Below are 22,093 nucleotides of genomic sequence, written 5' to 3'. Positions count from 1 at the left end.
CCTTAGGTCCTGAGCGAAGGGCCAAAGAGTCTCCCAGGAGGGCCCCGGGCTTGAGCAAGGTCCAAGGGAACCTGGACCTAAAACGGATGTGGGCGGGGTGGAAGGCAGGGGTGCGCGCGGCCTCGGGGCCCCAGCGACCCCACTCCAGGTGCCGCATCCGGCAGGGCCGCTCCCGGAGCCGGGCCTGGGCCGAGAGCGCGGCGGCGGCGGCGGCGGCTGCGGCTGCGGCGGCGGCGGCTGCTGCTGCGCGACCAGGTGGGTGGCGCCCCGGAAGGCCCAGCTCTGAAGAGCCGGAAGGCGGAAGGGTGGGGCCTGCGCGCCGGGAGGGGCGGCCTGGTGTCCCTGCGCCTGCTGGCCTGTGACCTCGCGGCGCCGCCTCCGCAGGTAAAGGGCTCCGAGCTGCTGGAGCCGGGAGGGGGAGGGGCGCCCGGAGCGGCTGGCATGCCAGCTGGTCGCGGGCCTGGCTCTCCCGTGCTGGGCGCACGCTCTTCGTGCATTCATTTTCCATATGGAGAATCGGGGTACACGGAGGGCTGTGTGTGCGTGTCACCTCCTGCAGGAACTCCTGTGTGTGCGTGTGCCCGCGCGTGTGACTTCCCGCAGGAACCGCGGTGCGTGTGGCTGGTGTTATATCCTCAGGGCGGAGCACCCTTGGCCTTGCCCTCTGGGAAGAGAATCTGGACGCTAGTTTAGAGGTGATCACGAAGGGATGTTACTGATTTAGGGGCTGGGGGAGATTAACTTTGTGGGGACTGGTAGCTTCTTTAGCCTTTAAAACAAACAAACAAAAGAAATAGGAATATTTTGAGAGGGTGTGAAGCGACTTGCTCATGGGCCAGGTAGGTAGGTAACGTGTGCTCTGCTAGGGTCCTGCTCGGCTCTGGCCTGCGTTGCTGCAGGTGGCGGCCCCAGTGTGGCTTGTGCTTTTGATTTTTCAGGAGAAATCACAAGTCTGAGGTGTATGTGAAATCTCTTGATTTTAAAATTCTGGCAACTAATTCGTTTTTAAAAAGTCTGTGGGCTAATCTGACAATGTTTGCTGATGGGATCCAGTCTTTGCCCTGGGGCATAGAGAGGTGGAAAGACACGGTTTATAGGAGCCAGTGGGCACACTGGAGCTTTGTAAATTTCACCAGCAAAGTAGAAAGTACTGAGGATTGCAGGTGGGCAACATCACTCTGATTCTTAAGTGGCCCTGCTTTCCTAATTTTTAAAAAGAGCTGTGTGCATGGAGGTCTGTGTTAGCTCTGCAGCCTTCCTCGCCTCATCTCTCACAATCTGGTCCACCTCAGAAAGCCAGGCTATAGTCTCAGGGACAGGCTCATCTCCCTCTCCCCCAGATCCCTGCTGTAATCGGCAGACCAGCCTGGGTGCTTACACGAAACCAGGGCTTCACGTTGGCATTTGCCTTCCCCGTGGCTGGCAGATGGGCTTCCTGTGACCGGAGCCTGTTTCGTGGACAAATCTGATTCTGAAATAGGTGTGATATGGGGGGAGGCACACTCCCGCCCCATTGAGGTCTGTCCCCATCAGAGTGCTCCTGTCTCCTCCCTCCTCACCCACTTCTCTACTGCTTACAGACAAAGGCAGCTGGAGTGGGAGAAGGAGAAGCAGGACCGGCTTCCTTCCTCAATCTGGCAGCCCTGGAGAAGTTGGGAGGCTGAGCTTTTTAGCGAGGGCTCAGGAGATGGGGCTGCAAACCTTTCTTCCACAACAAGAGTCTATTGATGCTCTAACTTCTAAAATGATTCTTACAAGGAAATTAAACCAGCATTCCCTTGGATGGAGGCAGCCACAATGCCACCTCTTTACCCATGGTGTGGAACCATTGAACCCAGCTGGAATCAGGCCACTTCCTTGCCTCCCCTCCCACACATCATGACACCTGCTGGCTCTCCAGTCCTACAGAGCTCTGGGCTTGTGCCTTGTGCTGGCCCAACTGGGCTAAGTGGAGGTTGGAAGTGGCGTTTGCACAGTGATGTCTCATTAGCCCCTGTGGGTTTCGACCTAAAGTCATTCAGAGCAGGTTGGAAACTGTTTTTTTGGTTTTTGTTTTGTGGGCTTTTTTAATAGACAGTAGAGGGTGAAATGGGTATATATCTATTTCCTTCCTCTTTTACATACCTTTTCTTGCTGTGCAGAAACTGTTTCAAGAATACAGATCCATAATTCTGCAGAAAACCTGTTTTAGGAGTGGCATCTGGGCAGAGTACACTGGCCTAGAAGCCAGACTTGCAGATCAAGCATGGCAAGGCTCAAGGTCTTCATGCCTCTGGGAATGGGAGGCTCATTGCAGCCTCCAGAGGGTGCTTCATCTCCCTTTTTTCAGCATAAGTGACAGATAAAAAGCTGGATATAAACCAGAGCTAAGCTAGAAGGTGACTAGATATTTTACAGGAGGATTTTTAGCTTTTTGAAAGGTTTTACCATGAAATTAATTCCTTTGGTTATCTTAATATGTACTTGAAATTAAACATTTTGTTTGCATAGCTTTACAGGACCATGGCTTTTGGGTAAATCAGGTTACTCTCTCTCCCCCCATTTCTGAGTGCAGTTCCTTCGCTGTTATTAATGCTATAATGTTATCTTGACAGTTGTGCCTGGAAAATTCTTGACCTCTGGAAGGGTGGAAGGGGGCTCTCTTGCAGGGAGGAGGAGGGGGCATGTGCTCTGTCTACACGTGGTCACCACTGGTGAGCAGAGGGACCTGGAAGCTAGCAGGCATTTTAGCAGATCCAGGACACTTGGGAGCCAGAGCAAGGACAAACACACTTGAATTCTCCTCTAGTCCCTTGGGCAACCCTCCTCTAGTCCCTAGTCCAACCCTGTGGACTGCCCCTCCACTGCCTCTCACACCCCTGGTGAACAGACACATCTGGCGGATGCCTCTTTGCATTTCTGAACTCAAGGACTGAGTAACAGACGTCAAACATCTTGAGTCATGCTCTCATAGACTCTTGCTGTCCAAAGTGAGGGCAGAAGATCACCTGAGGGTGCTTGTAAATACAGACTCTCACCCTGCCCATAGGGGCCGTGTTTAACAAGATCTTCAGTGACTCCTATGCACTGGTGGAGAATCACTGATGTCAAGAATATAAAAGGAAAAGAGGGGAAATTTACAGGGGCTGGAGCACAGGATCCCTCTTACCTCTCCTGGGACTACAAAGACGTTCTGACTGGTGATACAGGAGATCCATAGATTTGTTCTAAGGGCTGAGAATTCTCTCTCGGGATTGGGAGGATAATTTTACATTAGAGACTAATTCTGGATTATCCTTGGGTTTAAAAAAAAAACCTCATATATCCAAAAGATATTTAGTAATAGAGTCTGCTCCAAACTTCCACAGTCGAGTTCCTTTAGTGAATGTTTGCATGTCTCAGCCTTAAATGAAAAGGGGAGTGTTGGTGAGAAAGGAAAGTGCCCACCGAGCCTTGGGTCTAGCCGAAGCTGGAAGGAGAATCACCTGCTCATTGCTGCTTTGATTTTACTTCCTATCCTGCCAGGTGGCCCATCAGTGCCAAAGCTCTCCATTCCCACCAGCCTTGGGGCGGAGCCTGACCTGCCCTCACCCTTGCCCCTGCCTGTCCTTTTCCTGCTAGTGTGGCAAACAGTTTCCTGACCCCAGAGGATTGTTCTAAAGGTCATTGTTCCAAAGTACACCCATCCATCTGTCATCTGTCCATCCATATGCAAACCCCTGGAATTCTTTGATTTCTTTTATTCTCTGGTTGTTTCATCTTACTACATCATCCTGTCCTTGCCTTTGATGTCTCATAAGTAGAACTGGATTGACTCTATGAGTGGTTGCTTATAGAAGCCAGTGGTGTATGTTAGGAACCAAACGTTTATTTAGAGCCATCCTGTCTGAGAGTCTGCAGTGTTCCAGACTCGCTCCAGGCACTTTGCTTCCATTCTACTTACACTTTGCAAGAATCCAGCCTATAGGTGGTTTATCTCCATCTTACAGGTGAAGAATCTGCCATTCTGCTCAGGGTCATCCAGTGGGTGAAGGCTGTGCGGTTGCAGAGTCCTGTGCTTTCCCCTTCTCTGGCTTGGCGTGGGCAGAGATGCCCTGTCACACAGGAGACGACCAGGGGCTGGGACTTTGTGCACTCGGCCAAGGTTTGTGCTCGGGGATTGCCTGAGCCAGCTGCAAGGCCCTGATGCAAGAGAGCTCAGACTTGCCTCACTCGTGATGAACTGGTGGAACATGTGGCCAGCGTTGCTCCTTAACCTGTTGTAAATCAGAAGTTAATCAGAGGGCAGAGAAGACCTTTCATCCACCCTGCTGATTCAGTCTGCTTATTAACTGAAAGCTGCCCTGCTTTCTCTTTGGCAAAGGACTTGGCACATGACTGGGGAGTGCTGTCATCGTGCATACAGCAGAGGTACTGTTCTGTACCAAAAATGGGGAACCTTCCTTAAAACTTTAGGAAGAGCAACATTTGGGTAGAAATATGCTTCACTCATTAAAACTCTCCTTTGGAATGCTTCCTTCAAGGTCTGCTGCAATGCCCGTCGCGGTGGAGGACATCATGAGGCTGCTGTGCTCCGTCTCTGAGGAGAGGAAAATGAGGGCGGCCGTCAGGCACTCCGGGAGGGGCGCCCTGGTCACAGGGGCCGTGGCCTTCGTTGGTGGTTTGGTGGGCGGCCCACCAGGACTAGCCGTTGGTAAGTGCAAGTGCCTCACAGGGACAGTGCAGTTGTTGGGAAAAAAAAACCTTTGAAACCTCAGAGACCTCATAAAAGCCTCTGTCCTGTGTGAGAAGTTTGTTGAGTTGAGGTTGCTTCTGTGAAATGATCTTTGGGTACATAAGTCGTCCTGTTAAAAACACAAGCTTCTGTGTGAATGTCTCAGAAGTGCAGGGCTCTCTCAGATGGCATCTGTCATGCAGACCTGGAGGACACCTTTCCCCCCAGGGATGTGTCCTAGAGTCTGAAGATTTCGGGGTGTCCTGGGTCCCTTGGACAGTCTCCCTCCCCCCATCACCATTACACATCCAGAGAGGAAGCTGAGATTTGCCAGGCACCTACTGGGGGCCGATGCTGTAGAGCCACTTTACATAAGCTCGTTCCCAGAGCGCTTCCCCATTCTGAAAGCAAGCAGTCCAACGCAGGAAAAGCAATAAGCTAACTCGTGGAGTGATCACCCCTGTCCCCTTCTTTTACCACCTGCTTCTGTTTGGGAACCCGTTTCTGGCAATAAATGAAACTTTGGCTGATTTTCCCATCATTCATTGTTGCTAGAATGAAGTTGCTTCCTTTGGATTATGAACCGGAAGAATTCCTCTGTGGCCCAAACCACAGGGCTAGGGGTGGTGTCAGAGAGCTGGCTGCTGTCCAGGTCTGACTTGAGGAGGGGCCAGATAAGGCCTCCCTCGAGGTGCCTCAGATGGACCCTGCAACACAGGGGCATCGGCTCAAGGCATGGTCTGCTGCATTGGGCTCAGTAAATATTTACTGAATGCCTCCTCTGTGCCAGGCAGCCTGTGGTGGGATACAGGGCCTGGGAAAGCTCACAGTCTGGTGGAAGTCCTTTCTGTATGGCTTGCAGTCTTCACATGAATACAGGCTGGAGAGGTGACTGCTTTTCTGCTGAGGTTGGTTTCTGTGTCCCAGCTCACCAGTAAGGCTTCCTGCTCTGTTCTTCCCTCTGGTAGCAGGATTGACATTCAAGGACACTGTATTAAGCTGAGCCCACACCGGGGAGAAAAATCAGCCTGTGGGTGGCCCCAGACCTTCCATCTATGCATTTCCATTTCCAGACTCTGTGAATTAGTGAGTCTTGACTTCAGCTTCTTGCCATCCAGGAAGTAGCCCGTGAGGGAGGAGACAAGGCCATTTCCTTCTTCCTCAGTGACATCCTATATCTTTGTCCCACCCCATCTAATGTGCTCAGGGAAGGCTAGCTGGGATCATTTATCATATAGCTGTGCCCAAATGCCATTTTGGGAGGACATATTTTATTCAGATTGAGTAAAAGCCGGTAGAGAACAGGATGTCTGCAAAGAGAACCCCAGGGATTCGCTACTTGCAGCCCCTGGTCATGGGCAGGAGCATCATTTTACCCAGAAAACAAAGGAATTTTTTCTTCTCCAAAGACTTGGTAATTTTCTGGTCGATATTTCCTGGCGACTTTTTGCATTAAGTGCTGCTCTAAATCAAATATTGATGTTCTCACAAAGGTTTAGTGCAGATGAGTGCAACTCTTATCAGCTCTTAAGTGTTTCACTGGTGTCATGGGGAAAAGTTCAGTAAAACTTGTAAATGACTGGCCCTCCCTCCCTAGAATGCTCCTTATTTTCAGACTGGGGGGAAGCTGTCTAAGGGCAGTGTTCAGCCTCTAGGACATGAGGCTGGCTGGTCCCCAGAGAAGGTGTGTGCTACCAGGTGCCTCCATACTTGGTTTCCTGAGACAGTGCAAGATTTACTTACTGTTGGGTGAGTCCAGCTTGCAAATGGGTTCTCTGTGGCCTGGGCTGCATTCTTTTAGATAAACTTTTTATTTTGGAATAATATTAGATTTACAGAGAAGTTGCAAAGATAATGCTGAGAATTCCCATATATCTCTCACCCAGTTTCAGTTCCTATATTACCAAGGCACACTTGTCAAAACTAAGAAATCAACACTAACATTACTATTAACTATTCTTCAGACTATATTTGGATTTTATCAGTTTCTACATCCATGATCTTTTTCTGTCCCAGACCCAGCACAAGACAGCACATTGCACTTAATTGTCATGTCTCTTCAGTCTCCCCAGTCTTGTTTTTTTACCCCACTTTTTTTGATTCTTTTCCCATATAGTCCATTACAGAGTATTGAGTAGAGTATCCCTGTGCTATGTCCTTATTAGTTTTCTGTTTTATATATACTAGTGTGTATATGTCAATCCCAGTCTTCCAGTTTATCCCTCCCCCTTACCCCCTGGTAACCATAAGTTTGTTTTCTACATCTGTAACTCTTTCTGTTTCGTAGATAAATTCATTTGTACCTTTTTTTAGATTCCACATATAAGTGATACCATATGATATTTGTCTTTGTTTGACTTACTTTACTCAGTATGACAATCTCTAGGTCCATCCATGTTGCTGCAAATGGCATTATTTCATTCTTTTTTATGGCTGAGTAATATTCCATTGTATATATGTACCACATCTTCTTTATCCATTCCTCCGTCGATGGACATTTAGGTTGCTTCCATGTCCTGGTTATTGTAAATAGTACTGCAATGAACATTGGGGTGCATGTATCTTTTTGAATTATGGTTTTCTCCGGATATATGCCCAGGAGTGGGATTGCTGGATCATTTGGTAGCTCTATTTTTAGTTTTTTAAGGAACCTCCATACTCTTCTCCATAGTGGCTGTACCAGTTTACGTTCCCACCAACAGTGCATGAGGGTTCCCTTTTCTCTACACCCTGTCCAGCTATTATTGTTTGTAGATTTCTTGATGATGGCCATTCTGACTGGTGTGAGGTGGTACCTCACTGTAGTTTTGATTTGCATTTCTCTAATGATTAGTGATGTTGAGCATCTTTTAATATGCTTTTTAGCCATCTGTATATCTTCTTTGGAGAAATGTCTATTTAGATCTTCCACTCGTTTTTGAATTGGGTTGTTTCTTTTTTTGATGTTCAGCTGCATGAGCGGTTTGTATATTTTGGAGATTAATCCCATGTCGGTTGCTTCATTTGCAAATATTTTCTCCCATTCTGAGGGTTTCTCTGGTCTTGTTTTTTACCACTTTGATACTTTTGAGGAGTACTGGTCAGGTATTTTGGAGAGCTCCTCTCAGTTTGGGTTTGCCTGATGTCTTTCTCACGAGTAGACTGTGGTTATGGATCTTTGGAAAGAATACCGTGGAGGTGCAGTATTGTCACACATTTCAGGGACATATGACACCCAGAGGACCTCCCTTGTGATGCTCACCTTGATCACCTGGCTAAGGTCATGTCGCCAGGTTTCTCCACTGCAAAGTTACTGTTTCCCCTTTCCATACTCTACTCTTTTAAAGAAAGTCACCAAATCCAGCTGGGCTGCGTCTTTTCAATATCTGATTGCCGATATTTAAAAATCAGGGCTTCCATGGTGGCGCAGTGGTTGAGAGTCCGCCTGCCAATGCAGGGGACACGGGTTCGTGCCCCGGTCCGGGAAGACCCCACATGCCGCAGAGCGGCTGGGCCCGTGAGCCATGGCCGCTGAGCCTGTGCATCTGGAGCCTGTGCTGTGCAACGGGAGAGGCCACAACAGTGAGAGGCCCGCGTACCACAAAAAATAAATAAATAAATAAAAATCATAAGACTTTTAAAAGATACATACTTGGTATTCCATGTGGCAGCAATTGGCTGGCGTAGGGTAGCCATGTCTCCTTTAGACAGCGACCTGTCTCTCCAGGTCACCACAGTCCCACTCAGCTCGCTTCACTCCTTTCAGCTACCTGCCTGACCCCTGTAGGCACTTGAGTTTGAGACCCCTGCTCTAGGACATCTTCCTGTAGCAGACTGCACCTGACCTGGTTAAATAGAACTTTCCATTGATACAAGGTCTTCAAATTCCAAAATAGTGTGCTTTAACTTTGATAATAATAAATTGACATTTAAAAATAATGTTTGTGCCCTTTTGGGGTAGCAGAAAGAGAAGTAGTTGAATACATTAAATTTGTTATTTATCATCATACAACTTTGGAGGTGTTGTATGAAAAACATTGTTTCAAGAGAAAATACCTCCTCATCTGTCTGCAGGGTCCTTTATAACCACGTGGTTCCACTGGAAATTTCAAAGTTCAGAGCTAAGACTCATATTAGCCATCCAGCCTCACCACTGAGATGGTTCTCCCTGAAAATGCATTTGCTTCTCAGCCCTGTTCTTTGAGATGAGAGAGATTTTTATGAGAAGCATGGAAACCTTCTGCCCATGAAGAGGATTTTAGTTAGCACAGCTCTCAGGAGGGGAGATGCTTTGTGTTGCACTGTGAGCGCAGAGCTTAGGGGAGGGCATGTTTGGGTGTCAATTATCTGAGCCAAATCGACCAAAGGCCACGTCAACCTTTGCCCTCTGCCCTCCTGGCGGAGCAGGCATGAAGCCAAGCCCATTCTGACCTGCTCATGAATGTGCCCACTCGTCACAACGGTAGATGTGAACTCAGCGAGAACCTGTGACTATCGTTCATGAATATAAATGACCGACTAATTGAGTCCTTCCTGTTTTCTAGGGGGGGCCGTCGGGGGTTTGTTAGGCGCGTGGATGACAAGTGGACAGTTTAAGCCAGTTCCTCAGATCATAATGGAGCTGCCACCTGCCGAGCAGCAGAAGCTCTTTAACGAAGCCACTGCCATCGTCAGGCACCTGCAATGGACGGACGCCGTGCAGCTGACCATGCTGGTCATGGGCAGTGAGGCCCTGCAGCAGCAGCTGCTGGCGATGCTGGCCAACTACGTCACCAAGGAGCTCCGGGCGGAAGTGCAGTACGACGACTAGGCCTCTGCTCCAGGAAGCGGGGTCCATTTAGATGATTCCCCCCGACTCATGGAAGGTGACTGGGGAGCTGCAGGAAGCCCCACATCATCAGAATATTACCCTAAACTGTAGCAAAATCTCCTGCTGGAGAGGCTGGGGCTGTGCCGTTCTGGAATTATTTGAGAAGATGCCGTGTTTTGTGGCTGTGTGCACCTGTGTGCCCTGACAACCCTTCAGCTAGGAAGCTGGTGAACAGTAAAGCCGTGACTGCTGCCACGTAGTGGCAGTTTTCTGAATCTACTCTCACTCACACAGAAGCTGGAAGAAGGTCTTCACGTTCAGCCTTCTCATCTCATCATGTGAAGATGACGCCTGTCCAGGCAGCTGTTGCAGGACTAGCCTTCCTTTGGGACCTTGGGGCTGTCCCCTGCTGGAATCATGTTTACCTCTTGAATGCCCCTTCCTCACCCAGTGACTTGTGAGTGGTCTCAGGGAGGGGGCAGTCGGCCTGCTGAGTGAAGCCACAAACGTCAGTGGCACCCAGCCCCTCCCCCAGTAGCTGCCCGACTGGGCTCTCACCCTCCCAGGGGCTTGCTTTCCCCATCTGGAAAGTCATAGTAGTTCCTGAGTTCTGTTTTTTAAATTAAATATTTTCAGTAAATTATTGCTCTTTCTGAAGTGGTAGAATGATAAACTTTCTCTAAGAAATGAGTCCACCCTAAGTTTCCCCTAATATTGTTTTTGCTTTGCTTTCAGAACCACAGTTTGACAAGTGTCATCAAACTACAATAAATGTTTTCTGAACAGTCCTTTTCTCCACCCATTTGTGTGAAGTATCTCTGACATTTGAAGTTGTACACATGGAGCACAAGGGAAGGGAAGGTGTCAGATTTGTGACTTTAAAGAAGGAATGAAAGCCCCGGATTCCAGGGCCTGTGACCTGACTTTCCAGGCTGCTGTGGTGCCCTGTGCTGCTTGTGAGCACACACTGCCCCGAGCCTCCCTGGCAGCCACAGGATGTCCCTTGGGTCCCAGGGGCCTGGAAGGAAGCTGCACTGTCCTCCCTGCTGAGCAGAGTCAGTATCCCGCACCTCTGTGTGTGTAAAGAAAACTTCAGGGCAAATTAGAACCCAGGGTGATTAAGGAAGGAGCAAGCTTTTATCTCAGAAAAGTTGCTCTTTTTTTTAAAATAAATTTATTTATTTATTTTTGGCTGTGTTGGGTCTTCGTTGCTGCCCGCGGGCTTCTCACTGCGGTGGCTTCTCTTATTGCGGAGCACAGGCTCTAAGCACGCGGGCTTCAGTAGTTGTGGCTCGCTGGCTTCAGTAGTTGTGGCTCGCGGGCTCTAGAGCACAGGCTCGGTAGCTGTGGTGCACGGGCTTAGTTGCTGCACGGCATGTGGGATCTTCCCGGACCAGGGATCAAACCCATGTCCTCTGCACTGGCAGGCAGGTTCTTAACCACTGGGCCACCAGGGAAGCCCAGAAAAGCTGCTCTTTATCTGGCCTTATCTAGCACACATCAGGTGCCCTTTACAGGCCACACTCCTGGGGTTGATGAAGCCACTTTGGACATTTGCACTGTTTGGGTTGATGGGGGGCAGGGTGGGGTCCTTTTAGATGATTATCCTGACTCATAGAAGGTGACTGGGTAGTTATGGGGGGCCCCACCAATTCAACTCGTGTGTTGGGTCCTACTCTGCCAGGCCCAGGGGACACAGGTGGTCCCAGCTCAGAGGTCCTGCACCAGTGTCCCCTGGAGTCCCTTCCCTGGCCTGCCTACCTTTACCCTTGGGAAAACCACTCTCGGGAGGAGATGGCCTGACTCCTGACCAATTTGGGGTCAAATGAAGCAGGCCTTACAGAATAAAGTCACTGGCCTAGCCAGGTCCTGGGTGACTTACGGTAGACTTTGGGCCCAAGAGGAGTCCAGGCCTTGAGTCTCATCTCCCTCAGGAGCTGAAAGCACTTTCCTTGCTTTCCCCTCACACTCTACTCCCAGCAACTGTGGCTTTAGTATTTCTGCATCTTCTTTGAAATTTTTTCATTTATTTATTTTTGAATAGGTAATACAAGCCTGGTACAAAACTTAGAAGACATCAGAAGATACAAGTGGAAAAGGAAGGCGTCCTCCTATACTGACCCCTGCTCCAGCCCCCTTTCCAGATACAGCCACTATACCAATTTCTTATATATTCCTTTAACTCTGTTTTTAGATAGTCATTGAATGAATAGTATTCTTTTCTTTTATTTGTCAGTGTTCATTGCTGAAAACAGAAAAATCCAGAAAAGTATAATGAAATAAGAACCATTAAAAGTATCACCACCCATGGGACTTCCCTGGTGGTCCAGTGGTAAAGAATCCACCTTCCAATGCAGGAGATGAGGGTTTGATCCCTGGTCGGGGAACTAAGATCCCACATGCCTCCAGGCAACTAAACCCGTGTGCCACAACTACTGAGCCCGCGCATCTCAACTAGAGAGCCCACGCGCCCTGGAGTCTGCACGCCACAACTAGAAAGAGAGAAAACCCACACGCCACAACTAGAGAGAAGCCCGCCTGCCACAACGAAGAGCCCACGCACTGCAACGAAAGATCCCGCGTGGCACAACTAAGACCCAGCACAGCCAAAAAAAAAAAAAGTGTCACCACCTAGAAAGCCACTGTTAACAAATTTGGCATATTTTGTGCAAACCTTTTAATGCTATGTATGTGTATTTCTAACATATTTGCATCTTTACTGTTTAGACCTTTTTGAACACTTACCAATTAACATTAAATAACATTTGTGATGTATTTTGAAATCTCTTGTAAACATGTGTAATGGTTTTATAATATTCCACTGCACTAAACCATATATACATACCTGCTGTAGTGTCCTTTCTAGGTTTTTACTATTATAGTGCTGCATTTTTGTGAATATTTTTGTGTGCATATGTTATGCACACAGAATATGTTCATATTTTCGATTATGATAGTCTGTAAGATAGATTCCTCAACGTGAAATTGCTGGATTAAAAAGTATGTAATATTTTTTAAGGCTGTCGTTCTGTTCGGTCAAAATTCTTTCCAGAGGGGCAGTATCAATCATTTGCTCTCCCAGCAACAGGTTTTGGGGGTGCACATCTCATCACATCCTCACCAAGAAATAGAATGAGAGTGTCTTAAAGCTCTATTAATTTAATGGGTGATTACTGACATCTTGGTTCGAGTCATTTATCTTTGGATTATGAGTGGGGTTGACAAGGCCAGGGTGACCACCTGGCGGCCACCTACCCAGGCGGTGCTGAGAGCCCCTGGGCCCCCATGGCCCAGGCCTAGCAGAGAGTGAGGGGGCCCTGGCCTGAGCAGAGGGCTGGCGGGGCGGTGGTGGCTTGTGGCCAGGAAGCAGCAGGGGAATGCCAGCAGCGGGAGCCTAAGGAGGCAGCTGAGGAGGAAGCCTTGGTGGGGGACCCAGTAATTATACAAAGAAACCTTCTGCTCTGGGCCGGTTAGTAACCTGCTTCGGTGTTGACGCGACAGTGCCGAGTGAGATTTTTCCAGGCAGATGGTGTATATTTAGCTAGAACGAACTTTTCTATTTTTCTGGTTTTCGGAAGCAGACACCGGGGTGTGTTGCAATGCGGGAGGACTGGGGCTCAGGGTGTGGAGGAAGGGTCCTCTCCCCGTTACTTATTGAGAGGTGCCACCTAGTGGGGAAGCGGGTGCATCCTTTCTCTTCTTCCCTCTGGGCCGGGCCTGTCGAGGCTTCTCTGAGTCTCCAGCCAGGCCAGAATGCGGCTCCACAAGGATGATGTTTCGTGAGTTCCCCTTGGGAGGGGGCTGGGGCCTTCCTGAGATTTTTTCTTTTTTTTTTTTTGCAGTACGCGGGCCTCTCACTGTTGTGGCCTCTCCCGTCGTGGAGCACAGGCTCCGGACGCGCAGGCTCAGCGGCCATGGCTCACGGGCCCAGCCGCTCTGCGGCATGTGGGATCTTCCCGGACCAGGGCATGAACCCGTGTCCCCTGCATTGGCAGGCGGACTCCCAACCACTGCGCCACCAGGGAAGCCCTTTCCTGAGGTTTTAATAAGCTATGAACAGAACATCAGCCATGTCTGCTGCAACCTTTTTGTATATAAACCAGAATGTCTCTCAGTCCTGAACAATCAACATATGGCAGTTAAGCAATGCCAGGATTCATCTAAACCACACAGGGAAGAAGGACTGTCTGATATATTTTCAGTTTGTTGGGAGGAGATAAATGGCTTTATTCGCTGGAGGTGGCATCTTGGACCATTATGATGACAGCGGGTCAGGAGGCAAAGCTTGGGCCTGGCCGGCTGCATCGCAGCCTTGGGGCTGCTAAGGTACCCCAAATGCTGGCAAATAGAGGAAGTTAAAAAACGTTTTTCTAAATTATTGAGCTGGAGGCTATTTAATTTTTGTGGGTTTTAAGGGGAGGACTTTACTCGTTCTCATTTGCAGTTGAACAAATGAAAGGATAGTATCTAGGAGTTATCTGTTATACACCAATTAATTAGTATTAATGAATACACATGATCAAACGCAAAGCTGGCAGGGCTGTGGGAAACCAGTGTATACACATACAGACACTCCACTGGAGAAAATACATAGTGATACAGTCTTTTGGGAGAGTGATTTAAAGGAAAAAAGTCGCAGGAACCATAAAATTGTATATACTTTCCAGCCAACCAATTTCACTTCGGGGAAAATATTACAATAAAATAATTCAAACAGAAAAAAGATAAAGCTATTCATAGCACTGCTGTTTATGACGGCAGGAAAAAAAGGGAAACAATTCTGATGTTGAACAACAGGGAAATAGTTAAACTGTGTATGTGGGCAATGTAATGGAATACTAACAGCCAATTTTAATAAGTAGTAAATGGGGGTGGATGGATGAAAGTCAGTGGAATTGCTCCATGCGCATGATTTGCCTTACAGCAACTTCATACTTATGTGCTTGGGGGGAATAAAGAAAAAGACAAGCTGTAACTAGTGCTGGTGACCCCAAGGGCTTCCAATGCCCCAAGGGTGTGGCTCAGGGGAAGCGGTACAGGTGGATGAGAATCTCAGAGTGTGGGCATCTTGTGCCTGAGGGGATTCTAGTGTTTTAAAATGTGAATTACTTACCTATCCGCAAACCAGGCAAGAACCAGCCTGGTCCCCAACTCCCTGGGGCTGCTCCTCCCAGGAACTGTTCAAGGCCACATCACGAGCGGCGGCCTCACAAGCCTGCCCCTACAGAGGCGAGGTCCCACTGCAGCGCAGGGTTCCAAAGCACAACTCTTAGGGGTGTTACATGTGCCGCCTGACCAAGGCAGGAGGGCCAGCCATGCTGGGAGCTGTTTGGATACAGGGTCTTCTCTCTAAGGTCTGTCCAACAGAAATATAATACAAGCCACAAACACAATTTTAGATTTTCTAGTAACCTCATTTTTTAAAAGTAAAAAATAAATTTAATAGTATACTTTAACCCAATATAGCCAACATATATTATCATTTCAACATGTAATCAATAGAAAAGAGTATTGAGATATTTTCCAAATTTTTATATTATCTCTTCGAAACTCAGTGTACATGTCACAATTACAGCACATCTCAAATCTGACTAGCCACATGTTAAGCCATGTGTGGCCAGTGGCTACCACGTCAGGCATCACCACTCTGTAAGATACATAACAGAAGACATAAAGATGAAAGATTTTTCTTTTCCCCTTAGGTTGCCAGTGATACAGACATGTCCCTCTAAGGACCAGGAACCTCTTTCTGTCACTTCTCTGTTCTGAAGTTCAGCATCTGGGCTTGTTTGTGGTCCTTGTTAGAGGTCAAGATCAGGTTGGATGGTGCTATGGACTGAACTGTTTCTCCCCCAAATTCATATGCAGAAGCCCTAACCCCCAATGTGACAGCATTTGGAGATGGAGCCTTTGGAAGGTAATTAGAGTTAGGTGAGGCCATGGTGTGGGGACCCCCATCCCCACAATGGGATTAGTGCCCTTGCGAGAAGGAACACCAGAGAGCTCCCTCTCTCTCTGTCTCTCTCTCTGCCATGTGAAGACAGGGAGGAGAAGGCCGTTGGCAAGCCAAGAGCCCTCACCAGAACCCAGCCATGCCAGCACCCTGATCTTGGACTTCCAGCCTCCACAACTGCGAGCGATACATGTCCATGGTTAGGCTGCCAGTCTGCAGCGCTTTGTTATGGCAGCCTGAGCAGACTGCGGCAGGTGGGAAGCTGGGAGGGGGAGGCTTACTGGGGACCTCCCAGATCCCTGTTCTCTAACCTGATTTAGGGGCAACAGCATTTTCTCCCTGCCTTAAGATGACAACTTGACCTGGTGCGTGGGTGAAGACCCTCCTGGATGAACATCCTCAGCACTAAGAACCAGCCTTGTCCTTCTGTCCCAGGCACAGGTGGCCCTCAGAGGCCTTGGAGAATGGCACCCCTTAATCTCTACCCCCTTTCTGCCTGCACCTGCCAAGCTGAGTGTGGCTAAAGAAAACACCTGTCCACAATGACTGGCCTCACTCAGCACCGCTGTGTTTTCCTAGTTCACTTCCTCTCCCACTGCCTCTCCTCTCCTCAGCTCCCAACCCTTCCTCCTCTGTCTTCCCTCAGGTCATGACCTTCGTTCCCTGAGAAAAGGAATTAACTGGAAGAGAATGTTCACTCCCTATATCTGTGCCCATCTTTCCTCCTGGTATTATGAACCGCCCTTGCTCTTGACTCAGGCCAGCCCCTCCACTGGACACCAGATCCCACCCCCTCCCTCCTGAGGACACTGCTCCAGTCATTTTCCTCCTTCCCCCTCATCGCCACGTCCCCCGCTGCACAGACCTGTCCCATCAGCGTGCACATGTGCATGATTTCTCCCATATTAAAAAAACAAAAATTTCAGCAAGGGTACCAGGAAAATTCAGTGGGGAAGAATTGTCCTTTCAACAAATGGTTCTGGAACAACACGTAAAAAAAATGAAGTTGGATGACCCCCTACCTTATAACATATAAAACGTTTTAACTCAAAATGGATCATACACCTAAATGTAGGAGCTAAAACTATGAAACTCTAAGATGAAAACATAGGAATAACTCTTTATGACCTTGGATTAGGCAATGGATCCTTAGATAAGACACAAAATCATAAGTGACAAAAGAAAAAATAGATAAATAGGACTTCATTAAGATTAAAAACTTTCGTGCTTCAAAGGACACCATCAAGAAAGTGAAAAAACAAGCCACAGAATGGGAGAAAATAATTGCAAATCATGTATCTGATAAGGGACTACTATCTAGAATATATAAAGAACTCTCACAACTCAACGATAAAAAAACATATAACCCAATTTAAAAATGGGTAAAGGATTTGAACAGATATTTCTCCAAAGAATATATTCATGGCCAATAAGCATGTGAGAAGATGCTCAACATCATTAGTCATCAAAACCCCAATGAGATACCACTCTCCCCTATTCAGATGGCAAAAATAAAAAAGACAGTAACAAATGTTGATGAGATTGGGAAGAAACTGGAACATTTATATGTTGCTGTTGGGAATATGAAATGGTACAGTCACTTTGGAAAACAGTTCGACAGTTCCTCAAAATATTAAACAGAATTATCATATGATCCAGCAATTCCACTCCTAGGTATATACCCAAGAGAACTGAAAACATATGGCCACACAAAAACTTGTAAACGAATGTTTATTAGCAGCATTTTTTACAATAGCCATAAAGTGTTAACAACCCAAATGTTCACCACTTGGTGAATGGATGAACAAAACGTGGCATATACATTGTATATAACATACGATGGAATATTATTCTGGAATAAAGAAGAATTATATTATGTGTATACTGATATATGCTACCACATGGATGAACTTTGAAAATATGCTAAGTGAAAGAGCCAGTCACAAAATACCACATATTCTATGATTCCATTTATATGAAATGTCTAGAATAGGCAAATCCTAGAGACAGAAAGTAGATCAGTGACTGCAGGGGCTTGGGGACAGGAGGAATGGCTGCTCATGGACATGGGGCTTCTCTTCGGGGTGACAAAAATGTTCTGACACTAGATAACAGAGACGGTTGCACAATCTGGTGAATATACTAAAAACTACTGAACTGTATACTTTAAAGAGGGAGGGTGGATTTTATGCAATGTGAATTATATCTCAATAAAGCTGTTTAAAAAAACTCTCTTTGGCACTGCTGCCCCCTCTAGCCACCACCCCATTTCTCTCTTTCTCTTTGCAGTGGAATTCCTCACAGGAGTTTTCCACACTCACTGTCACCAGTTTGTCTCTTCCCCTTCTGGCAGGCATCTGCTCCTACTACCCAACTAAATGATCTCCTGTCAAGGTCACTGTCCTCCACGTTACTAAACCCAGTGGTCATTCTCAGTCCTCATGTTACCCGACCCGTGGGCAGCATTTGGCCCAGTTGACCACGCCTCTCCACTTGGCCTCCCGGACCCTGTGCTCTCCTGGTTTCCTCTGGCCTCCCCGGCTGCTCTTTCTTGATCTTTGCTGCTTCCACCTCCAGTCCTGACTTGTAAACACTGAAATGTCCAAGGTTCGTTGCTTGACCCCTCCTCTCTCTCTCCCTCCCTCTCTCTTTTTATTGAGGTAAAATTGGTACATAACATTGTATAAGTTTCAGGTATACAACATTATAATTCAACATCTGTGTTCATTACAAAGTCTAGTTACCATCCGTCACCTTACATTTGACCCCCTTCACCCATTTTGCCCATCCTCCCAACTCCCTTCCCCTCTGGTAATCACCAGTCTGTTCTCTGTGTCTATGAGTTTGTTTTGTTTTTTTGTTTGTTCATTTGTTTTGGGGGTCTTGTGGGGTTTTTTGGGTTTTGTTTTTAGATTCCATATACGAGTGAGATCATACCATATGATTTTTTTCTTTCACCTTCCAACTCTTTTCACTTATATTATCCTCATGGTCCATCTATGTTGTTGCAAATGGCAAGATTTCACTGTTTCTCGTGGCTGAGTAGTATTTCATTTTATATGTACACCACAGCTTTATCCGTTCATCCATCGATGGACACTTACATTGCTGCCACGTCTGGGCTCACCCCTTCTCTTTTTTTTTTTTTCAGTACGTGGGCCTCTCACTGTTGTGGCCTCTCACGGGCCCAGCCGCTCAGCGGCATGTGGGAACTTCCCGGACCGGGGCACGAATCCATGTCCCCTGCATCGGCAGGCGGACTCTCAACCACTGCGCCACCAGGGAAGCCCCTGCGCCACCAGGGAAGCCCCCCTTCTCTCTTCTATCTACAGCACCCCCCTGGGGCTCTCATCCTGTGCACAGCCTGCTCACTCACTGAAGATTCCCAAGTGTTTGTCAGCTCAGACTTTCTTCCTGAACTCCAGTCCCTTAAATACAACTGCTTGCTCAATCTTCCCAACTTTACATTCCAAAACTGAGTTCCTGATACCATACTCCCCACTCCTCAAAAAACCCACAACAAACAAGCAACAACAGCAAAGCAGCTCCTCCTTCAGATTTCTGGATCTCAGAAACAAGGGGCTTTACGCCTCCAGTTGCTTTGACGTCTTTCTTTCTCTACATTCTATATCCATCCCATTAGCAAATTCTGTTGGTTCTTCCTTCAAGTACATCCGTAATTTAATCTCTTCTCAGCACATCCACTTGGGCCCTGGTCCATGCCACCATCATCTCTCCCTCCTCGGTGATCTCCCAGCTGCCCTCCTGGCCCTCTTAGTCAAGCTCATGGCAGCCCGTGATCCTGCAGAAAGATGAGTCAGCTTGTGCCACCTCTCAGCTGAAAGCCTTCCCATGACTCCCACTGTCTGACTCCAGAGAAAAACCAGAGCCCTTACAGTGCCTCCAGGCCCCTACTTCACCTCCCTCCCCATTACCCCTCATCTCCTTCATCTCTTCATCTCCGGCCACTGGCTCTGCCCCAGCCACACTGGCCTCCTCCATGCTCCTGGACCAGGGCAGCGACCTTCCCACCCCAAGGCATTTGCACTTGTTTCTTCCCTCTCCCGAATATCTGCCTCGTTTCCTTCAGGTCTTAACTTAAATCCACCTTTTCAGTGAAGCCCTGCCTGGCCCCTGGATCTGGAACTGTGGCTGCCCAGCCCTCACTGTCCCCTACCCTGCATTGTTATCATCTACAGCACTCAATGCCTACACATTTACTCCATTACAGACGTTTTTTCCCAGATGATATAGAGACCATCTATATCAAGAAGAGTGTGGAGATAATCTTTTCAGAAAACAAAAGTAAAAGCACATCAGCAGAGCTGAACTGACAGGGGACAGGCATGAGCATCTCCAAATAGTGTGGCCCCTCTTGGTTGGAAATCACCCTAGTGCTGGAGAAGACACCAGAGATAGAGTATAACATACCTTAAAAAATTGTATTTGCCTGTCTCTCTTCACTATAGTGTGAGCTCCAGGAGGGGAGGGATTTTTGTCTGATTTGGTCACAGCTATATTCCCAGTGCTTGTAGGTACTCAATCAATGCTTGTTGAATGAATAAACAAAAATTTAAAAGCTGGCAGGCAGGTTTTCTCCCATTTCATTTTGCATCCCATACGCAGGCTGACTGCTTCTCGCAGGCCAGGCCTAATTCCCACACCATCTCCATCTCACACATCCACTCCACCCAAGTGCGAGAGAAAAGGCAGCCTCCCGTGTGCCTGGCGAGGCTGGCTCCAACGTCAGCGCAGTGTCTGAGGCCTACGTGCCAAGTAAACTTCCAGAATGACAGCAGTGGAAAGACAGACAACACCAACTGCTGGTGAGAATGTGGAACGACTGGAACCCTCATCTACTGCCGGTGGGGTGCCAATTGGTTTGCCTCCTACCGAGAACTGCTGGGTAGCATCTGCTAAAGCCATGTATACATCTCTCCTATGGCCCAGCAACTTCACTCCTAGTTATGTGCCTAAGAGAAATCAGGGCTTACGTCCACCGACAGACATCTATAAGATTGGTCGTGAACCCTCATTCGTTGATAACCCCAACTGCAAACAACCCAAATGCCTGGCAACAGAATGAATAAACAATTGTGGAGGGTTCCCAGAGTAGAATACTCTACTATGATGAAAAACAACAACCACATCACCCACAATGACAGAGAGGAATCTCACAGACACAACGTTGAGCAAAGAAACCTGAACAAAAAGATACATACAGTGTGATTCTATTCATGTTGTCGAAGAAAAGTTAATCAGTCGATCTAAGAAAGAAATAGCAAATTTCATTCGAACCGGACTGAGGATTATAACCCAGGAAAAGCCTCTCAGAAAGCTCCAAGAACTGTTCCACTTGTTAGAGATCAAAGCACAGTTACATAAATTTTGGAGACAAAGGGCTGTGTATTAAATGACATATTGTTGACAGTTTACACAATCCAGATCTCTGAGTACAAAGCGAGTAGTGGGTCATGGGTCATCATGGCCCCTTGCAAGATTAAGAAAGAAGGTTATCGCCTAAAGAGTTGTGACCCTTGATGAGATTAAGGAGGAATGTTATCTCCTAAGGAGGTCTGGTTAATGCAGATGCACAGCACACACTAAAGGGAGGAGGTCCAAATGGGCAGAGAAAAATTTTACATTAAAATTTTTCTTGTCTTGTCATAAAGTATGAATTTTATTTCATCAATATGAAGTTTAAAAAAATAGGAAAAAATCTGTGGTGACAGAAAGCAGAACATCAGTTACCTTTGGAGGCAGGTACTGCTTGGGAGGGACTGAGGGAGCCTTCTGGGTGCTGGAGATGCTCTATATCTTGATCTGGGTGGTGCTTATAGGTGTGTGTGAGAGTGTGCAAAGTCTCACTGAGCTGCACGCTTGAAGTTTGTGCACCTTTCTGAATGAAGGTTAGACCTTGATAGAAAGGAAGGAAGGAAGGAAGGAAGAAAGAAAGAAGGAGAGAAGGAAAGGAAAGGAAAAGAAAGAAAGGAAGGAAGGAAGAAAGAAAGGAAGGAAGAAAAAGAAGGAAGGAAAGAAAGAAAGAGAGAGAGGAAGGAAGGGAGGAAGGAAGGGAACGAGGAAGGGAGGAAGGAAGGAAGAAAGAGAAAGAAGGAGAGAAAGAAAGAAAGAAAAAGGAAGGAAGGAAGGGAACAAGGAAGGGAGGAAGGGAGGAAGGGAGGAAGGAAGGAAGGAAGGAAGGAATAGAAAGAAAGGAAGGAAGGAAGGAAGAAAGAAAACAAAAGTCCCAGAGTGGTAACCCAGACAGATGACTGCTCTTATATCCGACCCTGTGCTAATTTCATCCTTGTAATGCTCTGAAGACCTGTTGATTTTCCTACCTGCTCACTACTTGACCTTTGGAGAGGAGGTCGATGTGCCGAATTACCTAGGACCTAATCCTGGAGGACACGGGTTCTTTCACAAAGTATATCCTTGAAGAACTTGGTCTCTCCGCATCATTGCTCTCCTAATTTGAGGAGGGCTGGGCAGGCTTTGTTTCCCCCAATCAGATTTTCATCTGAATTATGTTTGTTCCTCCACTCATGTGATAATCAGCTTGTGAGACAGACTGCCTGAGTGAGATGTCGCGTTGTTTTTGACTTGAATAAAGGAAACAATCACTGTGAATGTTCTGTTTACATATCTTGGAGCTGTT

General features: G+C 47.4%; 1 protein-coding gene across 6 annotated transcripts; it reads left to right on the top strand.

Moving 5' to 3' along the window:
* The first annotated feature begins 122 nt into the window (after positions 1-122).
* C19H19orf12 (chromosome 19 C19orf12 homolog) lies at positions 123-12,494 on the top strand. Of its 6 annotated transcripts, none has more exons than XM_073795737.1 (3): positions 123-255; positions 4,503-4,672; positions 9,217-10,269. In XM_073795737.1, the coding sequence occupies exons 2-3, from the start codon at positions 4,513-4,515 to the stop codon at positions 9,480-9,482; spliced, it is 426 nt and encodes a 141-aa protein (XP_073651838.1). In that variant the 5' UTR covers positions 123-255; positions 4,503-4,512; the 3' UTR covers positions 9,483-10,269. The 6 variants fall into 6 exon arrangements, 5 of the variants coding, with proteins under 5 accessions (XP_073651838.1, XP_019796572.1, XP_004317426.1 ...); XM_019941013.3 differs by having other exon boundaries at positions 255-384; XR_002177523.3 differs by lacking the exons at positions 123-255; positions 9,217-10,269 and adding exons at positions 418-611; positions 11,527-12,494.
* Positions 12,495-22,093: the final 9,599 nt, after the last annotated feature.

This window comes from Tursiops truncatus, chromosome 19 (assembly GCF_011762595.2).
Source record: "Tursiops truncatus isolate mTurTru1 chromosome 19, mTurTru1.mat.Y, whole genome shotgun sequence".
NCBI lineage: Eukaryota > Metazoa > Chordata > Mammalia > Artiodactyla > Delphinidae > Tursiops > Tursiops truncatus.
Note: the sequence above shows the minus strand (reverse complement) of the source record. Positions and strands in the feature narration are given on the sequence as shown.